This window comes from Chaetura pelagica, unplaced genomic scaffold (genome assembly GCF_000747805.2).
Source record: "Chaetura pelagica isolate M959 unplaced genomic scaffold, ChaPel_1.0 scaffold153, whole genome shotgun sequence".
NCBI classification, from domain to species: Eukaryota; Metazoa; Chordata; class Aves; order Apodiformes; family Apodidae; genus Chaetura; species Chaetura pelagica.
In genome coordinates, this window is record NW_009952707.1 from 900,985 (window position 1) to 928,556 (window position 27,572).

Genomic DNA, 27,572 nt, shown 5'->3' on the forward strand with positions numbered 1-27,572 from the left:
CACATAACAAATATAAGTTTTTCCAAAAGGTTATCAGACTAATATAGCTTGGCTTTGCAGAAAACTGGAAGATTGTTAATGACCAGTAATATAAAGAATCAGTCTTATTGTTTAGGGTGTGAACCAATTGAAAATAAAAATATTTTCAAGCAGCAGTTTTTTCACATTGTTCACTTAATTCTTAGACTGAATTCAAATTACTGAGATATTTCATAAGAAATATCACAAAGTTACACCAAACCCTGAACTATCTTGCACAGAACTGACAGTAAAATGCCTGTCTTCTAATTCAATGGAAGGAGTAACATCCCATTGTTGAAGACCCTGTAAAAATCAATCTGCATCTTAATAACAAGTGGCTGCCGAGATGAAAAGGGGGATTGGTAGGAAGAATGTGGACAGCTTTGGATATCATATTTTAATCACTGAAGCCAGTGGGGGAAGTTACATAATGGTTCAGTTATACGGTAACAGTTCACTGGTTCTGCCATTGACTGGCTACCCAGTGTAGTGGTTGAAGCTACTAACCCAAAAGAACACAAACCAACTCTTCAGCTTCCTCAAAAAAAGTAGTGCCTGGTAAGCTAGCAAGCAATGTGGCCATACAGCAGCTAAGTTAATGCAAAAGCCAAGTTAGAACTCTGGATGAAACCAAGAAGCAGATGGCTGCTTTTAGCAGCAGTGAGCACACAGACAAGTCCAACTGTAACAATTAACCTAAACCAACTGGACATGACACACAGTATGAGCTGCAAAAGGTGCAGGCTCTCATTTTAGATATTTAAATTATGACACATCACAGTCAGAATGAATGAAAACTCTGGAAAATACAAGTCTTTAACAACTGTAAATTACCTTTGAAATTAGCTGTTTAAATTCTGAAACTGTTTGATTCAAATAAGCTCGTACACTTATTGGAGGAGCAACAGATTCAGTCTTTAGGTCAACCACATGAACCTTTACCATGACTTCTGTAGGGAAGGGGAAAAAGAAAACCACGTATTAAAAAAAAAAAATATATACACACACACATATATATATAAAGAGAGTTCAAGAGGCTAAGAGCATGTATTTACACACATGCTTGTCTGATACACTGATCAAGGGGTTGCATTAAATACATACAAACAGTAACGAATTTGAAAAGCAGTCCAATTTCAGAATTCCATTATCAGATCAATGTTAAGGCCAAGACAACAAAAAACATTCCACAGTTTGGCAAGTTTCAATATACCTTAGAACTACTTCAATTTGGAATAAGTTAGTAACACAGCACAGAATGTAGTTCCGAGTACTGGCTTTGTAGAATTCAGTACAACAAAGTTTGTCTTCTTTCACACATCATAATGAAGGAAGTTCTATGTTTTAAAGTTTTCTTTTCATGCCATAATTACATGTCTTACCACCAGGTTTATAGCACTGGAAGATTTGGTCAGGTCTTCTTGTTTCCAACAGTAAGTCAAACATGTAGGTCGATTTGACACCTCCAAGTAATAAACCCATTGGTGTATCCTCTTCTCCTTCATATGATCGTTCCAAGTAGTCATGAAACTCATCATATTTGACAAGACGACAGCAATCCAAAGGAACTGCCTCTTCTAAATCCATCAGCTAAAAGATGCACACAAAAAAAACCCCAAACATTTAATAACCGTTTATTTGTGAATTTAGCTTTTCCCATGTAAACTCAAAATATCTCAGTACATGTACAACCAGGAATCCTTAAAAAAATTTCAATTCAGTTTTAGAAAAATACATGCACACATCATCTGTATTATACACACAAGTATGCAATATACATATACTTGTTTTCAAAATTGGAAGACAAGTCTGCAACAAAATGCAGAGAAGAGGGAATTTTGAAAGGCATGTAGATAGGCACAGGAGGCCAGGTCCTAGAAGCCTACTCAGAGGAACACATTGCCAGCCAGATACATCAAATGGCATCTTAGAAGCATGAGGAAGGAACTATCTTCCATGCATCTCAAGGAGGTCTTAGCATATTCCAAATCTCTAACTGCCTTGCTGGTAACTCTCCCTGTTGTAGATGCATATAGAAAGAACAGATGTTTTGAACTTCTACTTGTTTGTGGATGGCAAAACTCAACAAATATTTCGATGCCCACTGATGTTACTGTATTAGCTATGCAAGAAGCTTCTTGAAAGAATTCTCTCATTACATATCTAATACAACAATCTACTGCAATACAAATACAAGCATACAGAATTTTTTCAATTTACTGAGGCTATGGTGAGTCTAACAGCAGCTCTCATTGAATTTAAAATAAGGTTATGTAAAATTACATTGCCTTTCAAAAAGGCAGACTATTGCATTCCAGTTGGAAATCATCTAATGACTACTAACAGAATACTCAGTGAACAATCCTCAACTAGAACACCTCTTAAGACCCCAAACCAACACCAAAAAAAACACCCTCAACACAAAACACCGCCACCAACCCCTTCAACAGTCCCACAGCATTAGAAATTAAAAAACTGAAGATAAACAGCAGAAAATATTACATCTAAAAATTAAGCTATCCTGTTATACATAGCATACCTTGTAAGCTATTTCCACAGCTTCCTTGAGTGTCCTGTCCTTGTGAACTTCTAGTTTGTTCTCCATCATTATTTGTTTTGTAGGATGCATGCAGAACAATTTAATCTATGAAATACAAAAGGAAGAAAAATTATCATGAAGGTATTTGCAAACACCTCTCATCCTAGAATACCCTCACATTTACTATCAAATATTCAATCAAACAGAAAATACACCTTTAGCTCTACTTCAGCTCTAGGACAGTTCTTGCAGTGGTTACACACATGCAGATAGAAAACTTGAAAGGCACAGTAGGTAACACTAATGTGTATTTATGCATATGAAGATCTTTTTAAAAGCTAGTGTACATTGTCTATAATATTTTGAAATTGTAGGCAGGGTGCAAATCCTCCAAAACAAAAAGCACATAGGAACAATGAAATTCCTTTTTCACATACAATTAGGTATTTCACAACCACAGAGAACCTCCTAATATATCAACCACTTGACTCATAGGTAGACCAGCTGACTGTCATGCTTGTAAGCCACAGATGTCATGTTTTATTTGTTACTACTGAATCTGTGGTTGGAAAAAGACCCCAGTCTTTCTGCCAAATAATTATTTCAAATTAGTTTAAGAAACAATATTTCACAGAGGGTCACAATATGAAAAGATTTAATAGTATAAAACACCTGAAATACACATAACATTACATACTCTTTGAAATTCATGTTGCTGAAATCACATTATGTCAATTAACTGTAGTTTTATTTTTAATACCAATATAAAATCACATGGAAGACATGAACTCAACAAAAAACTCTGATGAATACCTCCAACATATGGCCCCACTGCATCCAGGCTTCCAATAGGTGTACAACTCTTTAAAGAGTTAATACAAATTCACTTATCACAAAACAATCCTTGGACCGCAGTATAAGAAATTACTATTTACTGAAGAAACATGAATTCGGCAGAAATTCTAACCTTGCAAGTGTTGCGCTCAATTTCACGTTGCCTCTTCTCTTGTTCTTCCAGTTCTCTCTCTTTCTGTACCAATTGTTTAATATGCTCTGGGTACTCATGTGCCTCAAGAAACTCTACCAGTAAAAAGAAAGCAATAGTTTTTAAAAAATAATTTTTTCCACAGTGGGCAGCATCTTAGGAATTAGGAGTATACTTAGTAATTATCTTTCTTGCCTTCTTCCCTCTCCTCCACCCAAATTTCCCATTGTGCCATGTCCTGTTCTCTTTTTCATTATTTAAACCAAACCAAAACAAAGTCAGCCTTTCATGCCTTCTAATTACACATCAGCAACACAAGAAAATGTCAACAGCAAAAGATTACTGCTCCAGTATCAGAAAGGGAAGCTTTGCTGTTGTAAAGAAATATGCAAAGACTGATGACTGCACTTGACCCTGTTTTTAAAATAAAGGTAAATTCTGTTCTAGAAAGTTAACTAGCTCATAATAGAAGTCAAAAGATATAATCTATATTGTGATAAAGTAAATGTTGCAAATACAGATTAGTGTACTTCAAGAGGTTTTGTTTCATAAAGAGAAACAGAAAATACAATACTTCAAGTTTAAAAAAAATCAACTTTTGGAAATGCTGTTGTTTTCTAATTCTGGTGTCACTCCTACTGCAAGTGACTGGGCAAAGAATTTTTTTAATTTAAAAATGGGTTTGACACATTCAAGAAATCTGAAATTGCAGACTGAGTTTCTCTATTTGCTTGTTGAGGAATTTACAATTACAGCACTTACAGGAAAAATCCATATCCAACAACAGCTGTTGACCCATAGACTTTATTTATGGCTGCTATTTGTTCTTAAGCCTCATACTACTTAAAATTACTTCTTGTCCAGAACAAATAATATTGTCTCAATGATTCAAATATTGAAATGGCATTATTTTTGTTGCTCTTCAGACTCACTGCTTTATCAAGCTGTTGATTTAACAGTATCCTTGTGCCAAATCCACTTCAAAACTACATAAAGCACCTACTTCAGATATTGTTACTTTAAGAACTAGTATTTTTAATAACTACACTCTCCCGTCTATCACAAATTCTTAGAAGTACAGAGAAGCCAGAAAATTTGATTTTGTGAGATACTGAGTTTTTTCCCTTCCTGTTTCCTCACAGCAAATACTGTTGTTCAACTTTTTTGTGAAAAAAGCAGCAGCATAGTAGCACATCTAGAAGTACTCTGTATATGACAAAACAGATTGCTGCTAAAAATAAATGAGCTCTGTGTTTATTAGGATGTTGAAATGAGATGAAAAATTTGCTGCAAGTAACATAAAAACACTTGGAATATACTGATATACAAGTAGTCACAAGTCTATTTTTATTAGTTTTAGAATTATTATTTTCTAAATAAAATAATAAAATGAATCCAGATATTAAAACATTCTCCCTACAAAGGATGATTTTAAGATTCTTACGAACTTGGATCTATTCTTCTGGACACCCAGCCATTTGAGCATTTAATGAAAAAAAAACAAACAAAAACAGCAAGAACGCAGACCTGCCTTTTCGTGGTTTCTCATCTGCTCAAGGTTTTAGGAAAAACAATTCACTGACTGAATTTTTCTGTGCACTTCAGGGCATTAAAGTTCTGCCAAGTGAACACACCCCAACAGTTTACCCTATCAGTCTAACCGGGCTACAAATTCACATGTTCCCTTTTATAAGGGCTGACTGCTGAATTTTTCCTGTAAAAACAATATAAAAATACAGCTTTGATACTGCAAGCAAAATAATTTTTGGCTCAATTCAAGCAGTTAGAATACTAACAAAATACTGGATTTTTTCAGGCACACTGCTGATGAGAGCAAGTATGGCTAGTCACTGCACTTCTGGTTTTCCTTCTCCAGCAGTGCTAAAAAGAGATTAACAGGAACATGAAAACAGCAAGTTAACATGCTTCCTTCTATTTTGATTTTAAAATTCTTTTCTATCAAATGTATTTACTACTGCATCATTTTAATGTGCTTTAATTTTAAATTTAAAATGTTTTGTGTTTTTTTTTCCCAGAAAATAATACTGTATTATTAAAAAGAACTACAAGAGAAATCCCAGACATTTACAGTTCTTAGTAATATGAACAGCCCTACAGAATTAGCCAATACGTCAATGAAGCCTCCAACCAGACATTCCTGTTTTGAATCCAAAAGGAATCTTCATTTTCCGCTGTGTCATATTTCAAAGATTAATCAATCAATCTGTCAGCTATTAGACGGGGCCAGGCTTCCTCTAAGCCTTGGCAAACCGAGTAAGAGATTTGGCGAAAAAAGGACTGTGAAATCCAAGACGTGTTACTGACTACAAAAATTCTAGTATATTGTCTCACTTCCAAAATGAAACACAAGCAACAAGGGCTGGTTTAAAAGTCTAGAACTTAATCATTTATGAAGATCGTACACATGTATTTTTAAGTGAAGAAATTTATTTTTTATTCTACTATCAATCAAGCATCATATCAACCATAGCATTATAGTGTCACCCAGTATGGTTTTAATTTCCATGATATAAAAAACCCTAAAAAATTAGAAAATTTATTTTGTGATTGTGTCCTAATGACCCATAAAAGTTTATTACAGTAAGAGTAATGAAAAACTATAAAAGAAAGCTTCGTATACAAGTTACTTGAGCTTACCCTAAAAATACCAATTCTGTCTCCCTCCCAAAAATCCAGACTCCTCACATGTAAATATCTCCTTATTCCGTAACAGATTCTTACTAGTTAACAACTGCAAAACATACTTACTTGCATTTCTTGTTGGATCCTTCAGTCTATATATCAGCATGTATGCATTTGTGGAGCTGGTGAAGGAAAGAATAGTTATGAGTTTATCAGACAGGAGGTCCAATACTGACTTCAAAAGTTTTGTTTTCAGTAAGGATATATGGATCTTAGCAATAAACTAACCAGAAAGAATGTTCAAAAATAAATATCACGTTATTTTAATGATCTGAAACAGTAGTCAGGATAGTTTTTACAACTATTTGAAGCATCTACTGTTAATTTTAAGCTAAAACGTAAAGCACATGCATCCTGGCCACTCATTTGATTACACTAAAACACTACCAGAAAGAAAAGTAGTTTTACAGTACTAACCTAGCAAAAGCACTGGAATAATAGCCTCTGCTTCCAGAAGATCCACCATATGTTTTCTTAATATCTTCCTGAGTTATCTAACAGAAAATAAATTTAATTATTGAGAAACTTGCATTAAGCGAGATGCATTTATTCTCATTAGGAAAAATGGCAGAATCAACACACAACATTAATAATTCTAATTCTTAAAAATATTCTGGCTTATTTACTGACTGAAAAAAATCTGTTTTAAAAAGTTATGTCCCCTTATTTTACAATGAATATAAAAAGTTGTGCTTTTTTTCAAAGCAGGAACTTTTTAGAAAACTATTATCCAAGTTTTTGACTGCAATAACTTTTTTTGATACATATAAATCTGAAATGCATCAGCAGGACACATTTAACAGCACAGTCTGGGTCAGAATACATCTACAAACACAATTCTCTAAGCAAGAGGTATTTTTCACATTTATAGAAGGCAAAATTCTATATCCAGTGCAGTCTGTACATGAACAAAGGGTCCTTTATGAACCATCCCTCCTTCACCATCAAGAAGAAACACTTCCCTCCCCAATACACAAAACCTCATACATAAATGAAAAAATTCATATAGAAATCAGTTAATCTAATGAGTGAAACATACATGTATGGCAAGACATTAGGGTAAGAATATGAAACAAGGTAAATGCTTGAAATACTTGCACATGAAAGCAACTTTATTATAAATGAAAAAAAATCACAAGCAAAATACAAACTTACTGGTTCATCTATGAGCACACAAGATAACTAAAAATACTATTTTTACCTTGCTAACATGTTGATCATTAAAGCTGTACCACTGGTCGTCACTGAAAGATTTTATACAGGCATAATAATGGCCACCAGCAGCACTACCAGAATGAACCATAACAGAAAACAGCTCATACAGTAAAGAACTCTGGGGAGAGAAGAAAAATCTGTGATACATGTTAAGGTGACCAAATCATAATTACAAAAAACTTTAAAAAAAAATTAAACCCAAATATATAAATAGTTGCGTGTTACAAAACAGATCCATGTAACAGAAATGCATTACTGCAACAGACACAGAAAAAAAATAAATAATCAGAGCTCTGATAAGCTAAACATTATCCAAAAGTGTGTAACAGTGGAAGTAGAAAGGAGTTTCCCCTTCTGCTGTTGGGGACAGAAAGGCCCAAAAGACTAAAAAAGGCCCAAACAACATTGAAACATTTTAAAATGCCTTAATGCATCACTGTTACTACTACTCTGCACAAGCTCTGACTTGGTGAATTCTTAAGCTAGATAAGCATTAAGCATATCTCCACACAAGAAACAGAATTAATGACCAACCTGCCCATAGCTACAAAGTTTAGGCTTATTTGCTATTATGCTTCTCTGCACTCTTGAATATTCACTTTTTGCCCCTTTTTGTATATTGCAAACCAGTAACACACCATTCAGTGCTTATCAGCACTCTCAATTTATCTCACTTCACTCTGAGATTGCTGTTGTTACCCTTTCTTTTTAGCTAAAGGGATGGAAATAAAGGATACTAAGGATATACCATTAGTGTCGTGTATACTTATTAAAAAAATAACACTGGTCAATATTGACCCACACAAGTGCTACAAGGATTTATTATTTTTAGGTTTTAGAGAGGAAATGCTCTGTAAATTCTTAGCATACACTGCATCCATTATTAAGATATCCAAACCAGTTCACCTGACAGCCAATTCACCTTGAGAACAGTTAGTATGAATTAACTGGCCAAAGCTACTGTCAACACTAGGACATGAGATTTGCATTACAGATTCATTGCTATACTCTGTCCCTGTTACAGTCAAGTGACTATCTCATTTTTCCAGGTAAGGTTGGCAGAATTCAGAACATTTATCAGAAAACTCTCTCATATGGTTTAAGATAAATGTATACGGGACAAATGTCCAGATTAAAATACAAGTCAGCCTTTAAATATTTATGAAAATATCAGTTACAGCCAAGTAACATCCTAACAAGTCTGATTAAAAGCTACTGGGCATCCCACATGAAGATGATTACTATCCTAGACAGACTTGCAGCTCAATTCTTTTATATTAACTCAAGAGAATTGAAAGAATATTTAATGTTTAGATCCACGGTCTCTTCCAGTTTTCTCCTACTACTAAACTGCAAGACACTTTTGCAGTCAAAGCTGGTAGGACTTTGAAGGCTGTCCTTAAAGAAAAAACACTCCTCACAAGGCAAAGGTGTCTTCACTTTGAGGGTCTACTGCCAAACAACTTAACTGGGACTTCTCAATCTGACAAACTGGGAAGGCCTTTATTCTCAGGTGACCTGCAAAGTAGCTGCATGCTCTTCTGTGCTTCAGTGTCAGTTTTTTGAATTTGAATAAAAACACATGTTCCCACTCCCCCATCTCAACCCTAATATCAGAATTATTTGTATTTCTATTACCTACATTTGTGGTGGCTTGACCTTGGCCAGCAACTAAGCACCCACCCAGTCAGACACTTACTCTTCCCCTCAAGTGGGATGGTGGAGAGAATCAGAAGAGCAAAAGTAAGGAAACTTGTGGTTGGAGATAATGACAGTTTAATAAGCAAAGAAGAAAAAAGTAATCATGCAGTGATGCAAAGGCAATTGCTCACGACCTCCCACCAACACACCAAAGCACAGCTAGTCTCTGAGCAACAACTACTTAGGAAATTCCTCACTTTTTACTGCTGTGCAATACTGCTCAGCAAGAGTTAACACACTGATGTGCTGTCAACACTCAGTCACAAATCCAAAACAGAGCACCATACTATGGGCTGCTATGAAGAAATTTAACTCCATCCCAATCAGACCTAGTACAATGGTTTTTTTAAACATACCTTTTCACTGCCAGCTTTAGAAATTCTTTCTGCTGCACTATTGCTTTCAAGGCAGATTCCTTCATCAACTCCATCATCATTAGAAAAATCATTGCTCATCTGATCACTGTGACAACTGCCTTCATTTTCAGCACCACTATCTGTGCAACTCTCCGTCTGAGGAGACTTCTTAAAAAGACGACATACATATTAATATTATGCATCATTACAAGTTACACAGAACAAAAAATAATACATTTGTGAAAAAAGTTCCTATCTGCAAAACAGTAACTGCTCAAAATCCTAGAGATGTCTGCAATCCAGCACAGAGAACCGACTTGTTTCAGTTAGTAACTGCCTTTTGCCAACCTCTTACATCAACACTTCCAAGTCTTGTGTGCAACTGAATGGTAACTACCTGGTGTCACGCTTGACAAAATAATATGTTGCTACTCTCTCCCATTTACTAGTTAATTCAATTAAATAACTAGAAGTCTAATATCAGATAACAAATTCTATTATAGTATCATCCTGTTAATCAGAAGTCATTTGACTAGAAACATTTCATCCACAAAGATTTTCCTTCCATTTCAACTAATTTTGGCCAAACTCAGAAGAGTTAAAAGCCAGAAGAAGACACAAGTGAAACAAAATTTTTTTAACAAATCTCATTTCTACAGAACACACAACATTGAGAGTCAGAAGGAAGGAATTAACCACTAATGTTTTCTGGACTCATCTCAACATATCAAGTTTTAAAACTTTACATCACCTTGTGTGATCAAAAGAGATTAAGACACAAGTTTAAGAAATATGTTTCATTCTGGATTTCCAGTATAGACGGAATCCTTAAATACTTCTGCTTTTAAATCACTCATCTGAAGAAATCAGAAACAGCTTCTTATTGAAACATAAAAATCCTACAGTGATTAAAAATATATACTTTCTTTTCAATTAAGAAAATACCACACAGATTTTAAAACTTCGATTAAAACATTGTCATAGCTAAAGGACATCTTCATAGATGAATAATATTGTTTAAATGGGCTTAGTAGACTAACATTGTAATGTTCTTATTAAGAAACTTCATGTAACTTAAAGACTTCTCTGAAACCAAACACTTTACCTCATCTTCAACATCAATGAAGACACTCATGTCCAACTCTTCAGGAAAAGTCATACGATCATTGAGTTTAATTCTGTGCATAGTGGTATAATCAAAGTCAAATCTCTTCAGCTGTAATGTCAGCAGATAGGGAAAATGCAAGAACCTCAGACCCTAAATGAAGCAAATACAAGATTATGCTACCATTGCCAGGTTAATGTTTACCAAAAGTCATTTTAGCAAACCATTTGGAGAGTCTTTACCTTCCTTGCATCACATTTCTTCTTACATCGTTCACAAAAATACTGGTTGGGGCCATCAAGAGTCTCAGGCTGAATGAAAGCATGCAGTGCTTCTTCCTAATAATAAAAAGATGTTACCTGATTTTTAAACAAGTGTTTACTAGGTAGATATAAATCAGAACAGTAGCTTTACAATGAAATCTCAATCATGTACCAATTACTTCAACTAAATCAACCACCAAAATTTGATCTAAAATTTTGATACAGACAGAAAAATATTAAGAGAAATCAACCTTTCTACCCAGCCCAAGATTAAATTCACAATTCAATTAAGTCAATTCACAAATTACCACTAACTATATTTCATTCAGTATTTGATGAATCCAAATGGACTTTTTTTTTTAATAAACACAGCATATAAAATATCATTTATTCCTGTTATCTTGCACATCACATTTAGTCCTGTCTGTTCAATCAACTGCTTATATTTTAACCCTGCTTTGGCCCTGTCCTCCCTCAATTTTGGAATGCTTATTTTGGGTTTCAAGGATACCATCCAAGAATTACTGGGTTAGGGGGAGGCTGCAGGAAACACTGGTACTCAGATACTCAGCCTTACTCCCACTGTACAAAGGGACTTAGGAGATAGAACCTTTTTCAAGTGAAAGGTGGGGAAAGAAGGGAGAGAGAGTAATTGAGCTCCACTTCTGAAAGAGTGAGGATGAAATATGGCCACCTCCTAGGAGGACAGAACTAGCTTCCTAGAACAAACCTTACGAAGCGACTGAATGGTAACTAGAATTTTGTCCTCTGGCACCTGCCTAAAAGATCTGCCACTAATCCTTAAATCCAGGGCTTAATGATTTGTACCTTGCTCCTCAATACAGCAGAGTATTAAAAACACATTAAAATTGATCATTAGTCCTTCCCTTAACATCATTTGCAACAATAATATTGCACAGAAGTTCTATATACTCAAGAATAAACTTCTTCAAACAAAATTAACTAGGAATATTCAGATAAATTTAGCAAAGAATTTTACACAGAGATTTTAAAAGTTAAAACCATTAATCCAGTCACACCTTGCAAGCCAATAGGCTTTGGGTTTCTGATCTCCAAGCAAAACCCATAAATTCTCTATTGAGGTGAAAAAAAAAATACCACTTGCAGATTTAGACATTCATTTTAAAGCAAGTATCAACAGAAATACTGCTTTAATAACAATCATCTTTTAGGAAAGTAGCATCTCCTTGAATTACAAATAAGTATGAGGGAGCTTAACTGGGCAGAGTAAGCTCATCAATTGTAATGTGGTTGGCACAAAACTTAAGATTACTTTCCAAATCACATTATTTGATAAGCCACACTGGGAGGAAATCAAGGATATGTCAAGTTATTAAAAAATAGTGTCCCATTCTTCCCTTCTTTCTAAGAACTCATGGAAGATGGAAAAGCAGCAATTAAAAAACAATTACAAAAACTCTAGTGTTGTTGTAAGAAATGGACTTCTTAAAAGTATTGTATTCCATGTGTTAACTACCCACAAATGAAAAATGTGCCAGATTGAATATGACGACTGTACACTGAAGGCCATCACCTCACTTCAACATTTTTGGCTGCACCCCAAAAAGCTCTGAATGGCCCTGAAATCACAGCTTAGGCAGAGAGACCCTTGAGACACAAACATTTTAGAGCCTGAACTAACTGCTAGCTACATATTTACTTCCTAAAAGCTACAGGGACAGAGTTGTTTTTTTACTTGAGGGAAACAAATACTTAATATTTTGCAAAATTATGCACCAAAATGTGCAGAATCTCATTCTACAATGTAAGAAAGAACACTAAAAAAGTTATAACCCTCTTTAAAAAGAAAGGGGAAGAAATGGATTATTGCATTTTGACTATTCTGTAAACTACTTAAGGAATTAATATTCAGAATTATTTAAATGAAAGCAAAAAATGTTAATTACCAAGACAGAAATCACAGAATGGTTAAGGTTGGAAGGGACCTTAAAGATCATAAGGTTCCAATCCTCCTGCTATGAACAGGGACACCTCACATTAGACCAGTTGCACAAAGCCTCATCCAATCTGGCCTTAAACACCTCCAGGAAGGGGGCAAACACAACCTTGCTAGGCTACGTGTTCCAGTGCCTTATTACTCTCATGGTGAAGAATTTCTTCCTATGAAACACAGCTCTATGGTCATTATGCCCTACCTTCTCTCTCTTATGAAACAAATGACATTTAAGATAATAAAAAGAGATTTTAAGTGCAAGAAAAACGTTGAATTCATGCATCAACATGAATATAAGTGAATGGGAATACACAAATGATGGGACAAATTATGTTATGCTTACATAGACTCGTGATGTGCAATTTAACAAGGAAACATACTATAAATTTTTACATATGCAAAAAAGTTATTAACCTTGAGAGCCCCAAAACCTGAATGAAGTATAATTACATTACTGCTGTGGTTTTGCTGCTTACCACACATAATGAGCTGAGCTTTTAAAAATCTGATTAAAATTCTTGAGAACTCCATTATTTTTGAGCTATATGAATATCCACATATTTTTGAATCCTTGCACACAGAACATCACTGTTCCTCAGGTTTACTCTTTTGTGCCTCCTCCAGTTTTCTCCTATATAATCTTTACACCAAAGTTAGTTCTGCTGATTAGGATGTTTCTTAATACAATTGCTATTCTAATGCAGCTCACAATTTTCCTATTCTAATGCAGTACACAATTTTCTACTGACAGTTCACTCAGCAAAACCAGTGATTAAGCTTCTACGCTGCACAACCTGTTGCATGCTATCTCCCATTTTTGTGCAACTTTATTTTTAAAGTAAATGCTACCTTTGAAGTTATCTGTCTTCAAAAAAGTAACTATTGTGTAGTTTTAGAGCTACGAAGCATTTCCAACATTTCCAACACACAACTTCAAAATATACCATAAATGATCAAGCAACAGCAAGAGATCAGTATGAGAAAGGCACTTTCTTAATAGTTCACAGAATCAAAAAAACAACATAGGCTGAAAGAGACTTCTGGAAATCATCTGATCCTAACTCCCCACTCAAAGCAGGTCCAACTCACATTGCTCTCAGGGCCTTGTCCAGCCAAGTTATGAGTATATGAAGTTTTTAATATTCTGATTATGAGACTTAACGCCTTGCATATCAAAATGCCATAACAGTTCAAACTCGTTTTTGTCTGGCAACAACACTGGATACATTTTAAGATTCAGCTTGTCAGGCTGCTGGGCCATCTCACCTGAACTGTGTTCCTACCTAGAAAGGTTGGACTCAAGGATCCTTAAGGTCCCTTCCAATCTGGCATTCTATGATTCTATGAAAGATGGGCATTTAGGGCATACTCTTTTCCACAAAAATGCATTATGATATAGTACGTAGTTTGACAAATATCTTACTACAAGCACTTCTATAGGACTTGTAAAAAGGAGTAGCAGATCTTTTTGTAAAGTTACACAATAAATGGCAATTAGACAAAACTTTGTGGGGAAAAAAAAACAGAAATTGCCATCTCAGATTTCAGAGCTCACCTAGTTTTATGTTGTTCAAAGAATATGCCCAACTAAAAATACAAGACCTAGTTGTTACCAATCTAGCTTAAAAAGAAGTAGAGAACACACAATCCATATTCTAACAGCCTTCAACCACTTTTAAGTTCAGCAACGATAACATAAAGGAAGTTCACATACAAGTTCAAATTAATTTCTGCCCAGAAAGGGTCTACCTGTATGCACACAGAGACCCTCAAAATAAAAGCTAATATACAAAAGATAGTGAAAACTAAAGATACTTAAAGCAGAACTGTACTTGCTACATCTTCAGAATGTGTATTATTACCAGCCTTCTGGTCTTACAAAGTCATTTCCACTGTTTTCTAGTAACATAATTTCAGCATGCCAGCTAGCCCCTCATTGCATCCACTCTTCTCTCAGCCATTCTACATCTTGTAAAATTTTATGTTTTGTAGTCAAAAAAAAGAACCCTATTTCATTTATGTCTAATGCTGTCAAACTCAGGCATCTCTAAAACTAGACAGTAGTACCTACAAAAATCAGTGTGTGGATTGCATCTCCTGTTTACCTCCCTGAAATAAGCTATATATTTTTATGTCTATATTTCTACTGGACTCAAGAAAAGACTGATTCAGGTTTTTTTAAACCATGTCCTTGAACAATGCAGATAGTTAGAACTACTTTTTCAGAAATTACCTTGAGATACATTCTGATAAGATGTCAATGCCTCAGACATGCCCTAATGAGTTTGTAGCTATGTAGCCTTAATACATGAACTTGGGGGACGGAGTGGGGAAATCATAAAAAAAAATATTGAAAATGCAAAACTTAAAAACATACTGAAGAATTTCAGAATTATTTGGTCTTAGGAAATAAAGAAAGCATAACATTATCCTTCCCAGTTCTTCAACGTTCCCATGTATTTAAGAAGTAATACATATATATTTATAGATAAATGCAACATTTCAGGTAACTACATTTTTTTGGTAGTACACAATGTCGAACAGTGGGATAATATACTTTATGCAGCATTCTAAAAATTAACCTTACTTGACGCTCATACATCCATTCTCTCTTATTAGAAAGTAATGGAAAATCACTTACCTCTAACTAGAGTTCTTTGAAGGTAGTATCCTCCTTAGATCCCCTATCTTGGGTTGTGTCGCCTGCTGCAAGTTCCCTCAGGAGCTGACTAGCAAGGTCTAAAAAGTTTTACATTCCCTTCTATAAGCCCTATTAGCGCATGTGTGAAGTTTTTGATCTCTCACTCATACCCTTTTACCTACACCTACTAAATCACCATCACCTATGGATCAATGGAGGATACTACCTTCAGAGAATTCCATTTAGAAACAGGCGATTTTTCCTTTCTCCAAAAGCAAGTATCCTCCATATCTCCCCACTGTTGAAAACTACAAAACTAAAACTGAATTTGCTATAAATAATACAAATGCAGGGAGGAGAATCAACTGAATATAATCAGAGTATTAATTTAAAAGCTCAAAAATTGAAGCATCAGTACAAACTGCAACAATATAACTCTGTAACAAAAATCTTCAAACTATTTTCCTCAACGTAGGAAGTAGTGAACCCAGTAAATGCTAATTTACAGGAGAAATGTAAAGTATTAAAGTAATCTAAGTTCTTTATTGTTCAAGCTTTCTGTATTTTTACAAATATGCAGTCTTTTTTAGCATTCTGCTATACACTACTTAAGAAAAAATTCAATTTGAGACACATGTGCAATGCATTGTTAAATGCAGAATACAAATACATTAACTGCATTGTTTTCATTACTTTTAACAGATCAGAAAAATTTTACTACTGAATGAAAATTACAACAACAATTTTGTTTTAGGGAATATTTCCAGAAATTAGTCTTAAAATGTGAAAGGGGAAGCCACCTACATAAAACAATCTGTATAATGGGATGGCAGCTCAAAATACAGCTGCAATAAGCTGGATAGTTCTAGAAAATTTTAATGCACTTAAAAAAATTTCAAAGGACTTTACTAACTTGAATCCTTTTTGTGAGATCAATGTTTCTCATCTTTACTACTTCTCTGGATTGGCATTTGAAGTTCTGAAGTATGAAGTACTTTCAACCTACGCTGCAGTTTAACCTAATTCTAACCATTCCTAACAGAGTTACTGTTAAGAATTACAGATTATTAATGCTTAAAAAAAAATATTCTCAGCATACTAAATACAAAAGAAAAAATACTTTATATATAATAAATAACCCTGGTAATCCAATTACACAACAAGTGTTTGTTTGAAACAACCTTTACTGAGAGGCTTGTTCGACTTATTCTCTCTCAGAACTTCATCCAAAAGTACATGTATTCCAAGTCACAAGAGTGTAAATTCAATTTCTAATCACTTCTTTTCAGGGGGGTAGAACAAATAAAGTGAAAAGACTTCCACAGATTTAGCGATATATATGCTTGCCAACATCAGTATTGTTGGGGCAATAGTGATGAAGAACACTGATGTACGACACAATTTATTATCATTAAATTGCTTATTAAAAGCATATGGTATCTGAGAAGTGAACTTAAAAAAGCACAGCAACAACATGGCAATTAAACTAAAAAGTCTAAGTCAACGTTCTGTTCCTTCACTAGGATTTTCAACAATACTATGAAAATTTAGCAGATGTGTCAATAAAGAAAGCAACCCAAATAAAACTTAGTGATCTCAAAACTATCTCAGATAAATGCTGAAGATTTTATCAGGAAGAAAATAATTGATTACTGTAGCCCTAAGGCAATAAAGTTGCATTTCCCCTCCCCTTATACATGCACCAGTAGGACTCATTGAAGGGCAAAAGAAAAAACAAAACAAAAAAATAAACCAAAAAGCCAAAAAAAAATCTTCTAGAACTTGCTAGCTGGTTCACTGCACAAAGACGAACACCCCAAGATGGAGTATCTAGGATGATACTTACCATGTAACAAATTATACCACTGTCGCATTATGTATTCTATGTGTGTATGGATGCACTATTAGTCAGCATAATAGTACACACCACGCTAGCAAACGCCTGGTTGGAGCCATACGGCCGGATGACCAAAGGAATATCCAGGTAAGTGTCAATTCTCCAGCCTTCGTAGCCACATTCTAGACATCTTACATAGTCCTTCAGTTTGCCTTGGTACAGTTGGTTTATAAGATCGGCCTGAAACAAACATATTCAAGAGCTTTAAACAAATAAAACATATTCTTTCTTTAGTTTCATAAGAAAAATGACTTTTTAAACTTAAATGTTAATTGCATAGCCACACATTCAGAATACCATTTCCCAGAAAGACATCTTGTTCTTGATTTCTTGTTTTCCCCTGCCACTGCACAAAACATGTATCAAATGAGCTTCTCAAATCACCTTATGCAAGTTTCACAGCATACTTTACAGTCACATCTTAAGAGTGACTACAAAACTACCAAAACTGGAATTCATACAAGCCTGATCTTGCAAACACTTAACAGACCAAAACTGCAAGCCTTCTCTGTGTCTCCAGAGGTAGGTGCAGAAAGATAGAGGAAGCATTTGCCAATCTATGAATCCGAAAATTTGCCTGTAACAAGCTGGCCAATTATCAGAATGTAGCATATCTTAGGAATGCATCGCTATCTTTCCTTCTACTTAGGAAGATTTGGCTAGAGCTGCAAGAGCCCACAATATAGTCTAACATTAGAGAAGAGGAGTAACACAATCACTTTCTGAACTTCAAATAAAGATTAAGTATTTGGAGTTCAGAATATTCCATTTTTAATTAGGGGAGAAAAGCATAGGCAACACACTCTAAAGTCACACATTATAGTAGCTTAACTACTGCCTCTACCAAGACAATTGGAACTACTGCTGACTTTGAATAACCTTGTATTTCAAACTCAGTTAACATTTTTCACAACCATCCCTAGAAAAAGCCAACAAACCCTCAACAATATCACACTGCTGACCGAATGGAAAGAAGTTTTTATACAATTACCTGTTCTGTTTGCTTCCATTTCTGCTCCAAAGCATCAAACATGACTCTACATAGCTCCTGTACATCATGTTGCTGCCATGCTGTTTGGAATTGAAATTAATCTTAGTTAAAATAAGGAGGTATTACTAGCCCAAATACTAACTGTATTGTAGCTTGAGCAGACTTCCTAAAAAGCTACCAATTAAGTCTGTACCTATTATTTATTACATTATTCACTACTGGGTCAGTGTTCAATTCCACAAGCAGCTGCCTCTCAAGTTAAGTTAGAAAAATAAGCAGATGACTTCTTCACAATGTTTGTGCATAAACAAGCAGTGTATGTTAGCAAGAACATGTACAAAATTTAGAAACACTAATGTGCACTGACAAAAAATAAAGTGGTTCCCATCTTATTTCCCACCTTATGTTATTCTCTACAACTAATTATTTTTTCCTTGTAAGGACACAAATAATTTCTTATTATCATGTGATTACTCTATGGAAAAATCAGCAGGTTATGGGGAAAAACTACACAAACTGTCAAAAAGACAAATACAGGGTTTGATTTTATTGAATAATTATCCATATTATTTTCTGCTTAAGTGTTCATTTGAAATTTGGGATTCAAAACAGATCCAAGTTTCTCATAAAGAGCTACTTCTTTAGAAACAATTAACAACTGTAACAATAGCCCCATTACAAAAATATAACTTTGTATCTTAACAGCATAAAACTCCGACATCATTGCTTAAAAAAAAAAAAATCGAATACACACCACAACAAAGTATCCACTTAGGCTATTTTGTTTTCAATTAAACAAAGTGCATTCTAATAATTCCTTTTAATTATTCCAGTATTTTCTCCCACCAATAGCAGTTTAGGCTCCTAACAAGGAGCTGCAGAAACAAATCAAACAAGCTTAATAGCTGCATCTTACCCTCACTACTATCCCATCCAAAACTCCGTGTAACATCTGTTGTTTCAATTGCTCTTTTTTTGCTCGTCTGCAGTAAAACAAACAGTCTTTGAAGCTGGTAGGGGATACTCGTCACAGGATCCTCTTCAGATTCTTCAAATTCCCATCTATTCAAAACACAAGATATTTGACAGTTAAAAATGCTTTGAAAGCATTACACAAAAAAGATATTTAAATCAACACTTCTTACATTTCAAGATGTCTGCCAGATTACAGAGTTTAACTGAAGCTTTGTTTCTTGGCAAAAGTAAAATGAAATTATTTTTCATTTCTGGAGTAAATGACAATACTATACTTTAAATGTACAAACTAAAACTAAAAAATGAAGCAATTTTGAAGCCATTCACTGCATAAATACAGACATCAAGTGCACTTGGTATCAAACTTCATTTCAAGCTTGATGTCAAGCAAGATGGGGTAAAACCTTTAAACAGCTTGTCCAAGCCACAGCCTTTAACATTTTAATATTTTACTAAAAATCTGAAGCTTTTAATAAGACATAATGTATAACAGTATATCCAGCTTGTCTTCAAATACCTTTTTTAGTATCCAAACAAGGAAATTTTGATGGAAGGAATTCAAAAGGGTCTGATACATGTCAGCACAAATTTAAGAACAGGCTTTGTTTACATATACTCACTTATATAACGCATTTCTAAATTCAGGAGTCATGAAAAGTGTTTGTAGAAGGCTGTTCAAGTAGCAAGTCATTGCTTGATTTACTAGACCCACATAACCTAAAAACACAAGAACAATAAGGAAATAACCCAAAAAGATAGGAAATAATTTTAAGAGTTAAAATATTTCATAAGAGAGCAATTCTGTGATGTTTATAAAAGAACTGCATCTACCTGTTGTCATATATTGTCATTTACACTATAAAAATGGTAGGGATATTACAGTGGCTCATTTCCAAGGACAATAGAGAGCAAACATTTACGCAACAGAATTAACTTCCCAAAGCTATTTTAGTGATCATGAATTACATTTCACAATAATAGCCAATATTTAATGCTGAATACTGTACCAATGAGGACGTAGGTAACTGTAAATATTTTATCAGTACATTTAAAAAGTTTACAGAAGAAACCAGAATTTGTTAAGAAACAACTGTGTGCTAACTTACATACTGCTTTATGTACTACAACTAAAAATATCCTAGTTTTAACATAGATACAATTTGTTTCTGCATTGGCCTGTTTCATCCCCTCAGAACTACAAAGAAAAAAAATAATCTCTGAAGTGTCCACACATATCAACCTTCTAAAACCTTCTGCCATAATAACAAATTAAAACAGCTATTAAAAATCACTGTAATTCGTATTTGCTGAAAACAAAATTATTTACTTATATTAATCTTACTGTAATTTTAAGATTTCCTCCAAAATATACAAAACTAGCGTCTGTTGATAAGTAAGCAGCACATACTGAAGCACAGCATCATGAAGAAATTAAATCTACTTATTCATACTCTGAAAATCCTGGTAAATATTAAAAAAAAAAAAATAATCTCAGCCAAGACAACCACCCAGCCTCCTGGGATCTGCCCCAGCACTTGTCTGGGAGGCAGAGCTGTGCTTCCCTTCCAGGTGGAATCTCTGCTTGCTGGTGAGGAGCCAGGCAGGGGAAGGTGAACCTCTTGAGGAATAATCATGGTGCAGGCAGGGGGAAGACCTTTGTTAACGTTTGGAGAGCAGAGATTTGACAACAGCCTCTCCAGAACCAAGTATCAAGTACTCATTAAGCTGTGAGTGAACAAACAGCTTGAGGTAAAGACTGGTAATACAATCTTGACTACTCAACTAGGGACACAGCAGCAGATTAGTACTGAACAGCAGGGCCCCTGACTGAGTCTGAATTGCACTGTCACAAGAGAAGTATGGGACACAGCTTTTCTGTTCCCAAAGTGATATATTGTAGAAAACATAATGGAAAATGCAGTAGAGATTTGGGTTTTTAAAATAAATTGCAATTTATTGTGCTGCTGTTTGAAAATATGATAAAATAATTACAAATTAGCATTGACTTTACAAAAGAGAGTGCTATACCTGTCTCCGATTTGCTCAGGACGGAAGAATAAGAGTAGCTTTGACTGACATAGTCATTGGTACAGCCAACCGAGCCTTCTCTTGGAAGAGGGCCTATAAATCTGTCTTGTGCACTGTCATCTGTTGTACCTGTCTCCTCCTAAAAACATAAATACACTGATATTATGCAAAAAATTGACAACAAATTTTTACTTACATACCCACAAGTTTTACTTCTCTCTCTCATGACTAAAGAATCAGTTTCCTTAGTGTATCACACAAATTTTACAAAATGGTGGATATCCAATTACTTGAGTAGCTTTAATTCTGCCTTCCAATTTCTCAATCCCTTGAGAAATCTTTCTTCACAGAAGTGGAAGCAAACGCCCTTTGGAATACCGTATAATCAAATACAGTACCATAATGCATACAAACAAGTTTGCAATTTAGTATCTCCTGCGTCTAAGCTTTCTACAGTTAAATTCGGAATGAGAGTATTCTTTTTTTCTTTAGGTATAAAAATTACAACTCAGTGTTCTTCCAGAGTCACCCTCAAATTCTGGCCTTGTGTACAATTATTTAAACATGGGGGCTTTTTCTCACCTTTTCAGATAAGTAAGGCCACAACAAAGGCCAAGTGAGATTATCATGGCATGAGTGCTGAATAAATCTTAATATATCACTAGTCTATCCAATCTCTGATTTAAATCAACTACAGCTGTGTTTGTCTTTCACTGCATCAAATTTTATAGAGGAAATTTCAAATATTGTTTTGGTAGACAATTGCTTCTAACAACACAAACTCTACCTCTGTATTTTTTTTTCCTTGAAGTTAAACTTAGAAGTAGGTAACTACAGGGCTGCCACTTCTGAGAATTCTGCCAAAATGGCCTAATATTGATTTCAAACACCCAGAGGAAAATAATTAGATATATGATTAAATCTGTATTGTTAAGACTTATCTCTAAACACATCAAAGATTAATTATGTAACCTTAGAAAACTACTTATAGCAAAGCATCACATAAATACTTGATAAGCATGAATAAGAAGTGACAGCAAATCATTACTAATGGAATTGGTTCTACTCCACAGAAACAGTAATCTTAAAGTCTGTTGAGAACATCCCTGCAGAAGTTTACTGTAAGAAATACACAGCCCCATTTTATTTGATATGCTGACCTTCCAAGAGCAATACACAGAACACACATCTCTCTCCCCCAGCACTATAGCTTATATACCCAAGTGAAGATTTTACTTACCGGCATTACATGAGGCTGCTCACCGTCTTTGTCTATCAAATGCAGAAAGTTCTTCTTTCCTGGCTCAAAACCAGCATCAAGAATAGTTTTGTCACTGTTCTGATCTATTGGTGTCTGCTAAAATAACCAAAAACAAAACCACCACTTTATTTTAAAAACAAATGTATACACAATTAACAGATTCTGTCCAAGTACATTGCTTGAAGTAGCTTCTGACATACTGAGATGAAATGAAAATAATTATCCAGTATAAACAAAACACACTCATCATTAATACTGAGAGAACTTGGGAATAGATTAAGCAACAGTATAAATTAAGGATTACAGTAAAGTTTAAAACTCAGAAAAACGGTTAATCTATTTCGGAGTAAAGACACTGGACTGTTCCTGCAGAACATCAAACCATCTCGTGTCCTCTAATAGCTTGCATATGCTTTTTAAAAATAAAAATATTTATTTCAACAAGTATAAACATGACCTGAAAAAACTCTGTCTATTTCTTAAGGAATCTTATGAAGTTTTCTAGGTGTATCTGTAGAAATCATATTAACTAAAATCAACATAGATTTTCAATGAAATTAATAATTTTATCTGGTATTATCAATTCAAATAGGTATAAGAAACATGGAAAATCACTACATGTTTTCTCCTGTTGAGATGAAAACATTTCTCAAACAAGTTCACAGGAAAAAGAGGAGATTAATTATCATGGGTATTATTAAAAACACATACCAATAATGAAAAGTCACATTACATATAAATGGTCATTTAGTTTTTCTTGTTTAATGATTGAATACATTTATCAATTAAGAACACATTTTGAGACTAAAATGTAGATTATAACACAGAATAACATTCAGTCAAATGAAAATAGTGGTGTCAGTCTCCTCTGGTGCACCTACTATATATTTTAAAGGAATTAAACGAGCACTACACAATTTAGATAACACTTTACTACGATGTGAAGATTTAAATGCTTGCTATCAAGAGAAAAAAAAAAAAAAAAAAGCACATTTGCCATACCGTATCAGTTACATTATCTCCATTTCCCCACACTAAATCAAAACTTCCATTCACGTAGCCCACTTTTGAAGACACATCTTCAAACAGCCTTTTAAGTGGTGTGGAAGCTGGCAGGTTCAAGGTAACACGCTCATTAACTGTCTTGGAATTTGTGGTATCTTGTATTATACAAAGCACCCTGGGTTCCTCAGCAGCACTTTCCACCTGAAATGGCAGCAGGCAACAATTCATGAGTAAGGCTAAGAACATTTTGGAGTTCAACTGAAAAATCAAAACAAGACTTAACTTGTAAAATGTGGTATACTTTTACAACATAAGGATCCTAAAACTGGTTTTTATTTTTAAAATCAAGCATAAGAAAATTAAGAACCTTCCAGTTTTGGAAGACTGGAAAAAAACCTCTGGAGCTGTAAAGCTCCAATTTTACAGACCAAGACAGAATTTAGATGGGTGGATCCCTGTGTAGATAGATAAAGCTGCTCAAGTTCTGCTCAGATTTTCAGCCAGTAAGCAGAGAAGACTTCTTCAAATAAAGAACAGACTTTCAAATCACAACAAGCTCATATTTTGCTTTGACATCATCATAAATCCTGCTGAGGCAGAAGTAGAACTTCTTTCACTTTTAGGAATGCAACTCAGATGATTTGCAAGATTCCAAATAAACTTGTAAGCTGATCACTAAACAATGTTTCATAATCAAGCCACCAGCTTTCTGCTACTAAATCTCCTGCTGTGTGAAACACAGGAGAAATTTTTCTGCCTGAACAGAGTAAGAAAATTAACATTGCCAAATGGATACTAGAATAAGTAAGCAGTAAGATTTTAAACAGCAATTTCAATATATCTGAAATTTAAATAGTTATCTTGGATAAAAGTGGCAATGGAACAGTGACAGAATTTTACAGACAAAGGTAAGCCAAGAAAATGCCTTTTCCCAACACTTAAAACTCAGGAACTTAAAAATCTAAGCATGATCAACTGATCTTCTCAATTTTCCAAAGCTTTAGAACAGTGAGTAATATTTAAATACAAGTCACATAAGACAGTGTCAGTTCAGTAAAAGGAATAATTAATCCTCAAGGACTCGTCCTTTTCTACTTGTAACAGATAGGAAGCATTAGTAAGACACGTGAGAGCACCCAAATCTCAATCCATGAGTAAAGGGCACATAATCTAAAAACCAAAAAGAAACATGCAGTGCTTACAATTTTCAGTGGATAAAAACAATAAATAGCAAGCCCTGTGTTCACAGTAAAACCATCAGCCATATCATAAGCACCTTCTAGAGAATAAGGAACTACAAAGAAGACTTAAACTTCAGCATCCCTTGTATTTCTACACAACCAGCCTCACACCACTAATGCCCAGCACAAAAGTGCTCCAGTCCCTTATGAGTGCTCTTACACCACCAAAACTTTTAAAAAGAACAATAAACATTTTTGCTGAGGCTGTGTCTCATCATTTTACAAAATTTCACGATCAGCTGGAAGTCTTCATGCAACTATAAAATAAAATGTTAGCTGACTGCAGTATCTATTCCTATCATCATCAGAAAAAAGCTGTCAGAGATGGGCAAATAACTCCCTCTAATCTGTATTATGTTAGTTTGCTTTAGACTGATGATTTTTTTAAAGACTTTTAAGTAAAAATTCTCTACATTTATCAAATGCAATGTTCTCTGCGAAAATCTTTGTTAACTGCTTGCTCTAAAAGACTCAATGTGCCATTTTCAGAAAATCTGTAACACTTGATCTACATAAAAATAACCTTCACTGGAGAACTTTAGGTTTATCAACTACTTTCCAAGATGCCAGGAAAAACTACTCCTGAAACATTAACCAAACATTAAGAAGAAAACACAATTTAGAAGTCAAAGTAATCTTGACATATTATATCCTCACTTCCATCCACAGCACCCACAGAGGCACAGAGGGCTGTAACTGAGTAGACTAAATTTCACCAGAGGGTGAAATTCCAAGTCCTTTCCTTTAAATTTCCCAGCACAGCTTCATTCTTCAGTTTATTTTTTTGGCTAAACAACAAGCACAAGATTTGTCTCCTTCATTGTGTGGTTACAAACAAGAAGATGAAGGTTGTTCAGTGGTCTGCTTTCTTGATCTTTCTGGAGAAGATGAGCAGCAGCTAAAACCCAACAAACCCATGAGATTAACATACACTTCTGACACATTCCCCTGCAATGGTAGAGGCTTGCTCTGGGTGGAAGCTACCCTCCTCTACACAAAAGCGCAGAGAGGTAAGAGGCATTTGCTACTATTCATTCAGCTTAACCTAGGAAAATATAAATTAACTGAGATTAGTAATTCCCACTGATTCTAGAACTTGATCAATGTTGTATGTGAGCATGTTAGGAGCAGAAGTTCTCCACTGGAGACTCAATTCCTTGTCATCCTTCTGCCTTTACGTAACCAACACCTTAACACCCCTCCTCTCTGCAGAGGATATCTATGTATTCAACTCCTCCTACTCAAACCTTCTCCACTACCTATGGCAGTAAATCAGTAGACTTACATTGGAGTTACTACAGAAAATTAGACAGATAGCATATGAAAGATGTAAATTACACTGAGCTAACAAATTACAGAAGATTACAGGAGATTTGATGGTTGGGTTGCTAGATGCTCCATGTTAGACAAATCACCTTTCTTGTTCACAAATGTAATTCTGACAGACAAAACTGGTTTAACTCAGAGTTAGTATAGCAAACAGTATCAAGCCATCATTTGTGCTGACACTGCTTCAAGTTGTTCATAGTAAATAGATAAACCAAAAATAACTTCTGTAGAACTCAGTTTATGGCAATCATTCACACATATCATCTGAACTATCAGACAACAATGTAAACATCTTGTTTGTGGCCACTTTACTACAAAAATAGTGCAAAGGGCAAAATCCAGCCAGTGACAGGCCTCTAAACTATTTTGACAGGCTGTTACCAAACTGAGTCCCCAAAGTAAACATAAAGCTTAATTTAGTTATTACATAATATAAAATGACAGCTACACAATACAATTTTTTAATCAAAAGCTACTGAAGGCCAAAAACCCACAAAAAAGCATGTGTAAAAGCATACAAACATATTCAGAATGAAGCTTCTACTCCAAGTCTGCATTTAATATGTACATAATCTTTGTATTTAAGAACATGCACAAAAAATGCAATACCTCATGCTCATGTTAAGAAATACATAAAAGCTACAGCATCATGCTGTTACTATGTATCTTGCTTATAATTATATAAAGTATATTTCATCTGTCTACCTGTGAAAATTTCTTCTTCATTTCAGCAAAGATACTTTGTCTGCAACTCCAAAACATATCCTATAGTATATAAAAACAAAATTAACAAGTAATAATTCTTTATTAAAAAATAGTAAATCCTTATTAAAAAGTAATAATTCCTTTAAATAGCAAATTGCCTTTTCTTTGCATAAAGTCAGTTTAATAGTATAAGTTCATTACTGAGTTCCAAACCACCATTCACAGAATAACTTTAAAAGGAATAGCCTCCAAATACTGTAACAAGTTCTCTATTAACTTGAAGTTCAGCGCACACTATTTTAATATTTAAATTACCACAGGAGCAGGGTTACATAAAATGTTAAGTTGTAATACACTATAGACTACATTTCATAAAGTAAAAATGAACGGGCATGAAAATATAAACAATTAATGCTAACAAAATCCTTCATTATACTAAAAAAGTCCTTCAGACATGGGTAAGCTATTTACCTCAAATGGCCCAAATGCAAGATTAGCATATAACTCTAATTCAGTATGTTGTTGCATTTATAAGTTATAACACTATCCAGTTTCATATAAAACTGTTCCTCATGCCTGATTTATTTCCCACAGGTGAGTTTTTATTAATATGAAACCTTTTTGAAGTATTCTGCC

General features: G+C 34.5%; 1 protein-coding gene across 1 annotated transcript in view; it reads right to left on the bottom strand.

Annotated features, from left to right (window-relative positions):
* Positions 1–27,367, bottom strand: part of USP47 (ubiquitin specific peptidase 47) — a 40,916-nt gene extending 13,549 nt beyond the window's left edge. Inside the window, 19 exon segments of the mRNA XM_009994238.1 lie at positions 856–971; positions 1,404–1,611; positions 2,561–2,665; positions 3,528–3,640; positions 6,315–6,370; positions 6,666–6,742; positions 7,450–7,581; positions 9,521–9,688; positions 10,626–10,778; positions 10,868–10,963; positions 17,432–17,581; positions 18,393–18,472; positions 19,309–19,454; positions 19,988–20,084; positions 21,396–21,534; positions 22,636–22,749; positions 23,659–23,862; positions 26,937–27,001; positions 27,337–27,367. Coding sequence (XP_009992540.1) covers positions 856–971; positions 1,404–1,611; positions 2,561–2,665; positions 3,528–3,640; positions 6,315–6,370; positions 6,666–6,742; positions 7,450–7,581; positions 9,521–9,688; positions 10,626–10,778; positions 10,868–10,963; positions 17,432–17,581; positions 18,393–18,472; positions 19,309–19,454; positions 19,988–20,084; positions 21,396–21,534; positions 22,636–22,749; positions 23,659–23,862; positions 26,937–27,001; positions 27,337–27,367 — 2,250 coding nt within the window.
* Positions 27,368–27,572: the final 205 nt, after the last annotated feature.